The 15,553-nt window shown below is 30.5% G+C and overlaps 1 protein-coding gene and 1 long non-coding RNA gene across 4 annotated transcripts in view; one reads left to right on the forward strand and one right to left on the reverse strand.

Moving 5' to 3' along the window:
- LOC139523576 (formin-J-like) overlaps positions 1-15,553 on the reverse strand; it is a 47,267-nt gene that overhangs the window by 19,875 nt on the left and 11,839 nt on the right. Inside the window, exon 1 of one of the 3 annotated variants that reach the window (XM_071317696.1) lies at positions 10,653-11,106. The exons of 1 other annotated variant lie outside the window; for it this stretch is intronic. In XM_071317696.1, coding sequence (XP_071173797.1) covers positions 10,653-10,712 — 60 coding nt within the window. In that variant the 5' untranslated portion in view covers positions 10,713-11,106. Of the gene's footprint in view, positions 1-1,486; positions 2,357-10,652; positions 11,107-15,553 lie in introns of those variants that run through there. One more of the 3 variants, XM_071317697.1, reaches the window with a different exon arrangement.
- LOC139523577 (uncharacterized) lies at positions 10,918-14,797 on the forward strand. Its single transcript, XR_011664647.1, has 2 exons — positions 10,918-11,052; positions 14,590-14,797. It is a non-coding gene; the product is annotated as an uncharacterized lncRNA (long non-coding RNA).

Below are 15,553 nucleotides of genomic sequence, written 5' to 3' on the forward strand. Positions count from 1 at the left end.
AATGAAGGTAAATCGAGAAATGCGCCTCGAAGTTTATTTTGAATTAAATTGAAGACTTAGTACAGAAAAGTTTCAATGATTATAAAAAATAATATTCACAAAGTATTTTGTGTTTGGTTTACCCTCATACAAAAAAAACCCGAAAAAACCAAACAAACGTAAAAATAGCAAAACCTTATCCCTGAAGTTGGATAGAACAGACATGCACCATAGGGCTTGTGTATCAAAATTCATTATATCCGCTTGATAAAGCTGGGTATGTATTTTGATAATATCTTTAAAAAGTTTTTAAAGTAGCTTACGATTAGATTCTTGAGACTGCAAACAATTGAAAAATATGTGAGATATGAGGTATACATAAATGCATAAGACGACACATTTCGTGCATCCTGCAGTCTTTAAAATAGATACATGTCTATAGATTTAATATGTCAAGATCTAAAACGTCCCACAAGTATGTAATGCTTGTGAAAAAATGAAACAGAGACAAACTCCAATTAATAATATCATTAAGATATGACATAATAAAACTGCTGACGTGGTTCCAAGCTTGAATGTCTGTAAAACTCTAATTAATCAGTTTGTATAGAATATCAAGTTAACTAAATGTGTATGCAATTGGAGATATGTATGTGCAAAGTCATCAAGTTTTGCCAAACAAAGATTGAAAAAGTAAACAAAGCATGACTTTGCTTTTGCAACCAGACAGGAAAATATTTAAATCTCTAGATACACGAAAGAAAAGGAATTCAAAAAACCATTAAGTCAGAGTAAATCATTTCCTCTGTTAAATGAAAGGTTGGAAGGCAGATAAAGTATTCGAACAATTTAAATATCATAAATAGTCAAATGAATGACTACCGAGGAATACGAAACCGAATGATTTAATTAAAGTTAATGCACACGGCATTCATCGTTCAATTAAAAAATGCACTTTAATGAAAGAGGGGCGAAAGATACCAGAGGAACAGTCAAACTCATAAATCGAAAATAAACTGACAACGCCTGGCCAAAAATGAAAAAGACAAACAGACAAACAATAGCACAAAAGAAACTACATAGAAACCTAAAGACTGAGCAACACGAACCCCATCAAAAAAATGGGGGTGATCTAAAGTTCTCCGGAAGATGACCAGATTTATGCGACAACTCCTTGAATAATTAGTAGGTTTCCTGCTCCAAAGCAAAATGTCTGCCCCTGACAAACATATTCCCATCTTCCAGTGAAATTTATTTTGATTTTTTTCTTGAACGAAAAAGGCCTGAACTTTTCGCCGCTGCACTCGAAAAAAACAATTATCAATGAAATGAAAATGTTATCAGTTCAAGAAATTATTGATATAGTGTAAAATGAAGAAAGTTTTCAATTTTAAATTTTCAAGAAACCATTTTAAAAGAATTAAGAAGGATGCACTTGCATTTGCAAGACAATCACAATTGATTTTAGGAAACACGGCGCATTGCAAGTTCTTTAAGACATACAAACCTGGTGAGCAAACATAATCCGTCTTTGTGCATGTATTCGAAAACAATAATGATCATACAATCCAGCAGACGACAACACAAAAGAATTTATTGCTACCACGGAATGTTTGCAGGTGCAGGTTAATGGCAGTATGGATCGTAATAGTAGTAGTCCAGTAACAATAAAACTTGCCTCAATAAGGTTTGCTTTGTCTGTTTTAAGAAGAAATCCTTACATAATATTTATTTCAGAAGCCATAAATCGAAAATATAGTCTGCTGAGCATAATAGTGCATCCTGCTTACCAAACATATTTCATCAGCTGGCAATTTTTAATAGCTTCATAAAATTCACGGGCAGTTGAATAAAAAAGGAAAGAAACATTCATATTATGAATTCAGTCATGAAAAAACTTTCCCAGATCACTAACTTGGAATCAGTACAGTGTATCAAGTGTTCAGAATGTCACAACGTACAATGGAATTGTTAAACTATTGAAAAAATGAAAATTTCCAGCTGATAAGATGATTATCACACTTTAATGGTAGATATATGTAATAGACCATTTTACTTGCGAACGTATTGATTCCAGTTGTAAAACAATATCCAGTCTGCTTCACCAATTATATACCCGTCTATCAACCAGTCAAACTGATCTGATAGAAAACTCATATGAAATTTAACACATAGCTTAAATGTTCAACTACAAACAGTATCCGATTCTATCTTGCCTCACAACAAAACAATGGTGTAGCCACCCTTTATAGATGGTATTCAATTTCATCCACGAAATCTCACCATAACAAATCAGTTATAATTCTAGATGATTGAGCGATTATTTCTGCTCTGCTAGTTTGAACATCAGTCTAATCCACTATAATTGTCCACTGTTAATAATTTAAACTCTTTTGTTATCCATCTCAGGGATACAATTTTCTATATGGATCAAATTTGCTTCGCAGTTGTATAGAATACTATATTTGTTTTAAAATTCAATACATCTGTCCTCAAATAGAATATATCAATTGGTTCATGTCTCTACTATACCTGGTTAAGTAACTCAATACAAGACCAAGTTATGTACATTTTGTATATATGTATAAGGTAATATTTTAGTTTTTTAAACTTTAAAACATGATATATTGATATCATGAAAAATTAAATAGCGACGTTTCAAGATAAAATTTGGTCAATAAAATTGTTTATTTAAGAAAAGTTTTGCTACACAATAGGAAGGAGTCGGCGATCTAAAATCTAATTTAAAAAACCTTAGTAATATATTTTAACACCTGAATAAACGTGTAGAGATGATTTATGGTTTATAAGTAATGTACATATTATATTTATATTTACCAAACAATTTAAAGACATTTTCTTTATATTTGCTGTACTGCTCTACTTCGAAATAAATGTTAATCTTTTGAGTGACAAGTAGGTAAATTTACATAAAACTCAAGGTTAAAAGAGAGAAAAAAATCAACGCTACTGTAATAAGATAAAGTTCAGTTTACACATCGAATAAATTATTGGACTTGTCTAAAGAAAAATGTTATGTAGAATATTCAAACATGCAAACTCAAGTATTCTATACAAAGGATAAACATGTACAAGCATGATAAAAAGAACCGTTTCAGAATAAATGCAGAATAATGAGATGAAAATGTCTATATCAATGGAATCTTTTGCATGAATTATCATTGATATTGTTATATTTATAAATTAACTGTTTACAAAAATTTGAAATTTTTTGAAACACTAAGGCTTTTCTACCTCAGGCATAGATTATCTTAGCTGTATTTGGCAACAATTTTAGGAATTTTGGATCTCAATGCTCTTCAACTTCGTACTTTATTTGGCTTTTATTTATTTATTATTTTTTTTTTAACTTTTTTTATTCGAGCGTCACTGATGAGTCTTTTGTAGACGAAACGCGCGTCTGGCGTATATATTAATTTAGTCCTGGTATCTATGATGAGTTTATTTAAAACAATTGATTTATTCCAATGATGTCATTTTTTGACAAGCCTTATTAAGCCGTATAACAACTGCTTAAATATGCCTACTTTTAGCATTCAATTTGCATCTTAAACATGTACATGTATATCCGAATTTAAAGTACAAACAAAAGCATCAGGTTTGCTTAAAGTCAGTAAAAACTATATAGTCAGACAATTAAGTATCATAATGTCAGTAATGAAAACCTAAACTTCTTTGTTTTAGGGACCAATGTTTTAAATCAAGTTTCAAGAATGAAAAAAATACAAATCATCGCGGATATTTCAAACTTGTATTTTTCATTTCTACGGATGATATCAATAATTTGAAAGTGTTCAGAAAAACGACAAACACAAATAATCACAAAGTCAGCAAGAAAAATGCAAACCGGTACTAAAGTATTTGTATGCCTTTTATAAGTAATTTAGTAATTTAGTGAATCTTCCAAACGGTAGACCTTTGATTTCATTTTTAAAGTACCTCGTTAGGTGACTTACTTATCTTCTCAATCACAGACAGGTGCCTTTGAAAAACTTTGTCTACTTTCGCTCAATTTGATAAGAAAACTTTTGTCAGATATATTAAATATCGTCAAGTGTTTTAAATTTACATTTTGTATAGTTCAGGACGGATCGGTGATTTTGATAATTTGTTGTATATTTGTATTTAATCTTTCTTATTTTCATTTTATCAAATTTAATTTGTTTTTCGTATTTATTAATTTCATCTCAAGGTAATTTTCAAAAGGGATCTGTTTTTCTCTCTTGACTGTTTAAGAGATCTCTCTTGACTGTTTAAGAGATCACAAGAAAAGATTTTAATCCCAGACGAGGATTTCTTTACTCCAATATTGTAAGTTATTAAATAAACAGCATGATGAAACGTATCTTAAATTTTTCGGTATGGGAACCTTTACATGAACTAAAAATGGCCAGTAAATTTTGTTGATTCTACAACAAAATCATTTCCTCAGACCGTGTTAAAAGAATGACTCAAAAACTGATATTTTTCTAACATTTGTCAATCATTCTGCATTTACAAAGACTGTTTCGGCTTACGTACATGTATATGACGTATATGAAGCGTCTGTTTCGTGTGAAATGTAATATGCGATCTATTATACAATAAGCTTTGTAGCACGTTTCACATCCTGCTCTGCTGTCCGATCTAGTACTAATCAAGGTGCATATTCATATCCTTTAACCATATATCCGTACTGCATGAATATGGTTTCACGATTGTGTGATTGAGGTTTACCACGAACTTTAATCAAAAATTTAAACAAATTCAGAAAATGCAAGAATGCATGTATAATAAATAACATGTGAGCTGTTTAAAGAAGTCTATTCTATAAATTCTGAGAAAATTTACGACCAAATAAATAATTATAATTATAACTATAGCAAAAACTTACCCGAAATACTGAATCCAATTTATGAAATAGAGCTTAGACTTTCACGCGATTTTCCCCAGGACAGAAGATTATTGAATTAGAGAGTACTTAGGCAAAGCTGGTATGAAGTGTTCTCCATATCTATTCATAATATAAGTGAATTAAAAGTATTATATCGCTTTATGTTTTAATAACTGTACAGTTCCACAATACTTGTTTCTTAATCTACTCATGATGTTTTATTACTCAAATCTGTTCAAAATGTAATATTATGGAACATTACTCAAACGGCAAAAGGCGTTCCAAATTATTAGATATATTTAATATTAACATGTCTGTGCATTGTTTCCTCTTAAATTAGATTTGTTTGAAACATTCAAAACATAAATCCACAACTGTACATTAAATGCATGGTATCCATTATAAAGAGTTCTAAATACATCTTTCTGTCTTTTATGACAAAGCAGCCTACTTCTTCCCTTCAAATATATGGTTAATGGTGTATTTAAAATCCAGTTTGGTTCATTGCTTATTTGTTTGCAGATAATAAAAAAAGGAGGCAAAATATACCAAAGGGATATTCAAACTTATTAGTCGAAAACGAACTGACAATGCCATGGCAAATAAAAAACGTAAATAATGCAATTGTTTTTAATATGATAAATATGCAGCAAAAAATTATGTTTTTTTTCTACATTCATGAACATTTGATAAATATGAGTTATTTCTGAATAAAAAATGTATAAATTTTTAGGATACTTATAAAATACAGAAATTACGAATTATTTAACAAAAAACAATTTGTGTTCATCTTTTAAAACAAAAAAGTTATGTCTTTCTTTCGAAAAGAAAAATACGGCCACAAATCCGAATTTTGAGCAAATATACAAAATTTCCACCTCATTTTACTCAAAAAGTAGCACATGAAGGTATATTTTTTATTACATGTTTGATTTAATCAGGTAAAAAATAGTCTATATGGATTTTTTTTTATCAAAATGTAAATACGGGATCAAAACTGTATCGTATATGCCTTAAACTGTTGAAGCTATTATATCTAATTACGAAGCCGCTGGCTTTTCATATAATGGGTACTGTTGGAGTTTCAGCTACAATCACTACTGATAAGATACATTTAATGCATCAAATTGCATCAACTTTAACAGTGATTGCAATCCGAATACAATTGGAAGATGCGAACAGAGAACGCAAAAATACCTGGACACTTGGCACATTAAAAATTCAGTGGAATGAACCAATTTTGTAATTCAACTTCTATCCTCTTTATATCAGCGTCTTCGTAAAAACTCATTAAAGATGCCAGGCTTATTTATTTGTACACCATACGCTTGTTTCGTCTACAAAAACTCTTCAAATGACTCATCAATGGCGATTGAATAAAACCTATTACATGTACACGCCATATCAAATTACAAAGTTGGATGGCTAAAATGACATTTAAAACAGAGACGTTGGTACCCAGATTTCAAAACAGCATTTGTGGGTATGTCCATTAAGAACAATTTAGACAACAAAAAAATGATCTATTATACACAGTCCATCATCATTATAACAACAATATATGGATAGCTTTTTAAAATTGTTATAAAAAAACAACCGGATTGTATGCCTTTCAGAAAATATTTAAGATGATTTGCGATGGGTCATTAGGTTAGAAATACTCTATTCAACGATTAATTATCCATATTTGTATTAAGATTAAGTTTGAAATGTCTCGTATTTGATCTTTTTAATCAAAGAATACATCAAAATAATCTTGTTGACAGACTTGTTCATTGAATCGATCATATTCTTTATGACCATTCAAGCTTATTGGTCTAAAAGTAACAACACACAGATAAATGGTAAAAAGAACAACCGTTAATGGAAACTCCCTTAAAATTGTAGTATTCTAAAAAATCTACGGAAAAACATGCTCTTTTATTCTTCAAAGAGATGGAGATGTGTTAGTATGATAGCCGATGAGACAACTACACATAAGAGTCAAATGAAGTGGTCTACCGAATCTCCATTACCATGGATATGTGTGGTTGTATATGTCAATAAGACAGCAACTAAGCAATATAAATGACCTATAGACATCTTGAGGTTAACATACAATTTTCAACATTAGACAGGTGCATAGTTATAATATCGGACGCTCTTAATCGTTCCTAGCTTTAAAGGCTGACAAAAAAATTAATAAAAACTACCAAAGATCTGCAATCAACGTCAAATCCTCAAAATAAACTATCAAACTTTAAATAAAATCAGACATAAGAAACGTCAAGAAAAACTTAAAATTGAGCAACATTTAACATTTAAAACTGTTATCATTGTTAAAATCTAAAAGTATTTTAACACTTGCATTTAAGCAAACATTTATCAGTATATCAATCTGCAATCTTGTACAATGCAATTTCAAATTTGCAATGCAGTGACACTTTTCAATATAGAATATAATCTGAACAATTAACTATTACATTAGTTTGTAGTATTGGCAGGCTTTGTGTGCGGGTCAAAATATCAAGTAATGCTTCAAATTATCTAAACCTATTATTCAATATTATATCATAAAGAAAATGTTTCATCCTGTGGCCTAAGCCGACAAACAGTTTTTTTTTATAAAACTGTATTTTCTTCACAAATCAGGACAACGAAGATAAATGAATGTGACAAAAGTTGTTACTTCATTTGCACATATAGGTTCAATTCAATGTTTTCAAGTAAACACGTAAATAAAGGAACGAAATAAAAATATGTACTTGAAATGATACTTTCCTGTTTATGGAAACATTTATTTGACGTCAGGTTAAGAAGTTCATTTGGTATGTTACTTAAATTTTGACATTTTCATGCAACAAAATTAATTCTGGTAAATAAGTTATAAAGAAAAAGCACATCTTTCACTTTATTAAACTACGTTAAAATCGATTGGTAGCGAACTTGTAATTTATTAGGGATTAATTTCATTTATGATACAATTAATACTTCGTGTCTAGTTTTATAAAGTTGAAAATCCCGAGTGGTCTGAAAGCTGGAGGCTTAGTACCTGATCACACTGTCACAGACTATCTATACTTCAGTCCTATCAGCCAATACATCGCATGCCTATGCTTAATATATCAATAAGTGATGACAGTTGACACATCTTTGTTATCATTGTACCTTGTTTGCTATAAAAACTGACCCAGCAGTCATCAAAAACATCTTTCATTGTTATATTCTTTAATTAATTATGTGAGGCATAATGATTAAAAACAGATCAAAGGTTTACATCAGAATAATGATGTTCGAAACGCATCAGTGAACTGATTCGGATGTCTTCATTAAATACTGACTTCGCTAGAAGCTAAACAAGGATAGATTAAATATCATGCTTAAGTAGAAAATGAAAGGGAATAAAGAACCAGAATGAAAAAAAGTAAAAAAGACATAACAGATGATTGAATTTTGTGTCTTAAATTACAGCTGAAGAAGCAATAACTGGGACAGTACATGGTTATATCTAACCGAGGACGGTCACTCCCAGACAGATACGTCGCTAATCCGTTCCTGAAGAAACATCAAAGTGAAAACAATGAACTGAATTAATATGAATCTGTGAGAATTTCACATTATTCCCTGTGCTATATATTAATGCTATGGATATAAGAACTGCGAAACAAAATTGGTAAAAGTATCAGAAACCAAATTAAATGTTCTATTTGTAATCACCTGGAACCAAAGAAAAATGAAATTATATCAGAAAGACGTTATTGTGGAACTTTGTAAAACGGATGAAAAGAAAATGAATTAATAATAGTAATGAAACAGCAGATATTCAATAACGGTTTCAGCCATTACCATGATTACATTAAAGCTGAAATTGCTTTATTGTATCATTGGTTTACACCCCTCCCCGAAATAGAGGAATGAGTAGAATACTGGGGAAATTGTTCATGCAACAATAGTTTACTCTGCGTAAAGAAAAAAAATCCTGTAGACAAAGTCCTGAAAATATACACATATATACATCCTTTTGGACGTACACACCAAGTTCAAACAATTTTAATTAATAAAATTGAGAATGTATTCGTCCAATAAAACAATTTTCGAGAAAAAAATTATTAAACAGTAAAAAGCGTAGACAATCAAAGAAATGTAAACTGTTGCATAAAGAGTCACACATACAAGTATTCTCTTATATTATAAGATAAGATAAGATAAGCATTTTATTAATTTAATCAAGAACCCACAAAGGGCATCATTTTACAACACAATATGATTGGATATATTATATATATAGTGTCATTTGTATTTCGTCATGTACTTCTTTATAGAAATTCTATCCTTGCACTAAATCAACCAAATCTTCATTGAAATAACTAAATAGTGCAGAAAACCACAACAAAGATTTTTAGTATTATTTAATTCAAATTTAGAAAGATTTCTAGGTTGAGTAACGACGTAGTTATATAGGGTTCATCTTACAATGTTAAAAGTTTAGGTATCCGATTTTGTAATTGCGTCCGTTGTTGGATGATAAATGTCGAACGGAAGTCCCAAGTTAAAGTTTTATTAGTAACACCATGAATCATGTTCCTGTGTGTCGTGGTTTGGATGTCAGTCTGAGAAATTATAGTACAATTATACAACTTTGCCTAAACTCTAATTTCTCATTTGATTAAGTTACTTTTGTGAAAATGAAAATAATATATCGTATAAGTACACGTTTGCCATTGGCGGATCCGGGATTTTTGAAAAAGGCTTAGATACTGAAACAAAATTTGAATGAACTTGATACTTGGAATTCATATAAATTTTAAGAAATATCAGACTTTTATTTCAAAGGTGTCCGCCTTCTACGTCTTATCCTGGATCCGCAACTGCTTGCATTGAACGCATACATTATTTTTTACCATTACGATTTAGCATGGCATAAAATACTGTTTCCATAAGTATTTTCAAACGTGTCAGATATACATGTATGTATATGAGTATTCGTTGTAATAGTTTGTTATTTTTAGAAGTTACAGGTGTATGTAATAATAAATAAGGAAGGAAAATTAAATATACGAAGGAATTTGTTGTTATTCTTAGAAAATTAAATTAAAGATAGACTCTTCGAAATAAATTTTTACAAAAAATTTTAAGTGAAAAGTGCAACGGAAAATTCAAAACCACTAGACAGAAACTGATTAAACAAATAATTATTTTGCTTAAAAAATTATCATTAAGACAAACCATTGGCCAGTTGTATTTATCATGATCACATATTATAATAGGTCAAATTTTAAATTATCTCTCTATTACCAAGTTCAACTTGAGATACAGAAAGATGAACGAAGGTCATGCATAACAAAGTTATCATACCCAGACAGAAAACTGTTGCACTCGTCTCGTACACGGGTGATCTTGACTGTAGATAAGTTAGGTTTCAAATACAAAAGATGAATATTTAAAAGATTTTGAAATCTTTTAAACTGATATGATCGACGAGACATGGAAAGACGTTGTTTTAGTATAATTGCTCACCGAAAGTCGAATAACTGACCAACTTTTTAAATGAAAAAGAAATTTGAAGTATATGAAAGCTTTATAAATAAATGAAATATGACAGAAAATCGTTCCCATGTAATACTTTATTATATACTAAATGAAAGCTAACCAGCTGTCGAAAGGTATACATACAACAGTTGTAATTTTCTTCTCGTATATATAAATTGACAATTACTATAGAGGATTACTAGTATTAAGAAGAAGAAAAAAACGACAATTTGAGAAAATTCTGGAATTGAAAATGAAAATAAGCACAAACCTTGGTTGAATTATTTTCTGCTTTTTTTGTCTTAGCCCCAAAGCAGATATCCCTCCTCATTTTGAAGTTATTGATGAAGCTGACAACAAACGGTCAGTGTCACTACGTTCCAGCTACTTTAATATCATTTTCTATTGAATATTATGACAATAAGCTCGCGTGCATAAAGCAGACGACATCAGTCACATGATCAGTCCCATTTGCAACAGATTGATGAAAACGATTAAACCTCTAAGGCATAAAATCATTTAATAACTTCGTTGATGATATTATCATCCTTGTCCATGATGGTACGGCCAAAGAACCAATCGTTCCATAGAATTATGGACTTCGGAATATTCCAACCTTGAACGAAATTGAGCGACGCAACTCTTATCTGAAGATAAGTTCCATTTTAAAGGTAATACCGGAAAGACATTGTAAGAGAAACGTGTACTTTATTTACATTTCAAGTACTTTTACCTGAGGTTTTTTTTTAGAAATCAAATACTTGTGTTACACGGCTAATAGTTTTGTCAATAGTTTACCTCAAAATTCAGGTGAACATATTTTTGATCACGTGCAGATAAAAATATTGAGACAAAATCTTGGCCAGTGTTTAATTGCGAATAGAGTATTTGATTTTTCAATTTGTTACAAAGATATCAAACAACAGACATGGTGTAATTCAATCAAAAAATTGTTAATGCAATATGTCAGAACTAAATTGGCTTTACAAAAATGTATACTGGGAGACTTCTGGCAAATAATTTTCATATTAAACTTTAATAAATAACATAAAAGTTTGAAACACTTAAAAAGAAATTGATACTGTATATCGGAAAAACGTATATGAACTAGTTGTGTACATCTAGCATCTTTGTACTAAGCGGGGAAAAGGAGGAAAGCAAAAACTCATTTAAAGTCACAGGTAACCCCGTTTTTTTTGGTACCGAATCCGTGAACCAAGGCTTCTTAGAATCGATTGGAAGTAAAACCTGTGTATTATAGTATTACTACTTGATAAAGGATCTGTAAAACTGAGTAGTTCACAAAAAATAACATGTCTAATTGTCAGATATCGAAACGATCTAGAAGTTAAACCTCGACATCAGTTTGGTATGAACTAGGAGATATGGTACCAACGGTGAACAAATAACAGCATTAAGGTGGTAGACTCTTATTCATTTACATTATGAAGTAGCATACTATAATGTGTAAATTTTGATTTGAAGGCAGTTGACATTACAAAAAATTACATTAGGCCTTAAATCCAATGAACAACTAAATGTAAATCACACCATCTCTTTGACTTATAATTTCCACGGTAAACATTTTTTAGGTCTCAAGTCAACATCACACCCTTTGACTTTTCACCAGAACACCATAAAATAAACTGTTACAAAAAGTTAAATCATAACCATTGAAATACAAAAGTAATTCGCACTAATTTTATGCGTATTATATATATAATTTCTCCCGAGGGAGTAAGCTCTATGGCATATATCTAAATTTAAATGTTCACAACTATAATATGAAAACGGTAAAATGATAGCTTTTAAATAATTCACGAATTTCTCCTATTATATCACAAATGCATGATATTATTCTATTTATTGCCATAAAACATTTACAATGTTTCGGATATCCAATTACATCAATAACAAATAAAAGAACAGAGTTCCAGTGTCCCAAAGCATTGCATTTATCTGATATTTCCAAGGGGCATAACTCTTTTAAAAAAAGTCTTCCACCATTTTTAAAAGAACTTGTATATAGAAGAGAAGAGATATTGATGATATTAACCTAATATAGTAAATAAAGTTCATAGTGTACATATTCCAAAGGATTTTTTTTATATGTGTGTCTTTATGGAAGTTAACATTTTTTTTTTTTAACTTTGAACTTTTAAATTTCAAACAAAACGTCATACATCCAAGACACAGCCATTCATTTAGATGACACAACTATCGAAGCACTATGTATGTATCTATTTATTATAAATAAATGAAATAATATGCGGAGCATTTAAAACAATATCAAATGTAACTTAGCACTGTCGATCAAAGTTTGCATGACCATATCGAAAATTGAGCAAATGACTGTGTATCCCTCTATGCCAGGATTGAAGGGATTTTTTCTGCAAATTAATCTTTATTAATGCATACCAAGGATGTTATATTATATAACCTCCTTGTGCATACTTAGTGCAACAAATCTGATTATAATCTTAGTTAATGTTTTTCGCTTTTATTTTAGACTAAGGCGATCAAAAGCTTTACATTGTATATATTGTAAAGAGACACCTGTCTACTTTGAAGACTGCAAGTTGACCTCACGTTTGTGTTGTTGGGTTGTTGTGCCATAAAAGGATATTCAACACATTCTTGCATGCATATTAATGCATAAATGAAAGTTTTAAAAGAAAATGCATACATGTAAAGTAAGGCTACCGTAGGATTAGTATATACACACTTGAAATAGATTATAAGAAATGTATCAAGATCGTACAGAAAAACTTGGGGGAATTTTAGAAATCTAATTATAGCACCTGATGACATCCATTATAACTTTATATGTACGTTGTTGTTGCTACCAGCTGTTGTGTATTGGATTGTGTTGACATTACTCTTGACAAATTATAGCTGTCGTAACCATAAATAAAACATCAATTGTACGTATATACGACGTGTCACAATACTCAAATGAATATAAGGTAGGTATTAAGGAGGAAACTTAACATGTTAATTCAAGGACAAGATCGGTGACAACAATATTATATCAGTACCATAGTACCAATGGTGTAATAAAGTAGAAATTACTCAACATGTAGGATATAATTGTAATTTTTTTTAAATACAATAGGGCATTTACGTTAAATGATAAATATATATCAATTAGTTCAGCAAAAATTAAAAAACATATAAATGTATCATAATTAACCACAGTATACCTTTTTTTCCTTGTAAGATAATATTTTGATCTTTATGCGAAAGAAGGACAAAGCTAAGCCTTTATGCTAGAGAAAGATACCAAAAGAAGGACAAAGCTTAGCCTTTATGCCAGAGAAAGATACCGAAAGAAGGACAAAGCTTAGCCTTTATGCCAGAGAAAGATACCGAAAGAAGGACAAAGCTTAGCCTTTATGCCAGAGAAAGATACCGACAGAAGGACAAAGCTTAGCCTTTATGCCAGAGAAAGATACCGAAAGAAGGACAAAGCTTAGCCTTTATGCCAGAGAAAGATACCGAAAGAGGACAGAGCTTAGCCTGTATGCCAGAGAAAGATACAGAAAGAAGGACAAAGCTTAGCCTTTATGCCAGAGAAAGATACCGAAAGAAGGACAAAGCTTAGCCTTTATGCCAGAGAAAGATACCGAAAGAAGGACAAAGCTTAGCCTTTATGCCAGAGAAAGATACCGAAAGAAGGACACAGCTTAGCCTTTATGCCAGAGAAAGATACCGACAGAAGTAATGAACCGTTGCATAAATATAAAAGTCGTTGGAAAACATATTTATATATATCAAGGGCAAGAGAAGCGTTTAGGACTAAAAATATTTAATGACGTTGGAAACAAATGTCAATGAAATGTAGTGCTAATGATTAAGCGTTACAGATTAGAAAATTTAGTATAATCTGAGATTAGGAAACGTTCAATCAATAAAAAGCAACGTGGTTATTTGTATTTGACTACTATATGGAAGTACTACTACCCAAGTACTAGCAGATTATTTTCCTAAACCACAGTCTCAATAATAAAATTACAACAAGAAAATTATTTTAAAATAGTATGTGTAAGCTGAAAAAGAATAATATCACGATCTTAATAACATATAATATTTAGCTAGATGCCCGGCTTACAAATTATTTTTCTGTATATATGAGACTTTGTCATGAACGAATAAAATGTTTATATCATGCAATACACATGATAAGGTTGTTTATATTTCATTTCCAGAAACGGATACCATTGAAGATAGAAGATGAATTTAACCACTAGTCAAATACAACAACTCCTTGAACTTCTAGTCAATATCGAGAGAGTGTACACAAGAAATTTAATTTCAGTTCAAACAAGTTGAGGCCAATTCATTCCCATCGAAACCGTGTAAATGAAAATAAATACACTAGCATTTGGCCACTTAATAAAAGTAAATTTATGGACAGATGTTGTAAATTACTGAATGTAAAATCAAAATTGAAGCACAAATATTTTTGAACTAGACATTACGTATAATAGATAGGAACCACTTGTAATGAAAGCTCTTTTGCTAAATGCAAAATTGAATAAAATACTCATTATAGTTCTTTAAAAGTTATTTTGTTAATGAATGAAGGTCATAAGAGACAAGGTAAATAAAATGTTTTTGCATATTATGTCAACAGAGATGCCGGATTGCATAAGATCTTAATTCAGATCATCTTTTATTTGACAAATGAATACTTAATTCTGCATTTTATACAACATGTATGGCAGTTCTCCAATTTCAAACTTGGGAGGACCTTGAAATGAGAAAATGCAATTAAGGTGTTCGAGTCAAGTCAATACAAGTACATTTATCTACACTGCGCACATAGACAAAGGAAACGATGTTCTTGTGCTTCAGATCGCAGGGATATTAAAGCAAATAAGAATTATTTAAATTTACATGGTTGAAATTACGTATTAACAAGTGGTCGAAACGATGAGTACATGATTGTTCTAGATACATGCCTTGATTTAGCATTGTCCCCCTTTGTCTATGAAGGGCATACAAACAATGAAGAACCTCTCCTCTCATATATCAACTATCAAATAGCAATTGTACATGTTACTAGACCATATTTTCAAATTAGAATTCTTTTAACCTACATGTATACAATTACGTACAGGATTTAAAAGCAGCTAAGACGATGAATACATGAATGTACTGAAGAAATGC

Source organism: Mytilus edulis, chromosome 5, assembly GCF_963676685.1.
Source record: "Mytilus edulis chromosome 5, xbMytEdul2.2, whole genome shotgun sequence".
Taxonomy (NCBI): Eukaryota; Metazoa; Mollusca; class Bivalvia; order Mytilida; family Mytilidae; genus Mytilus; species Mytilus edulis.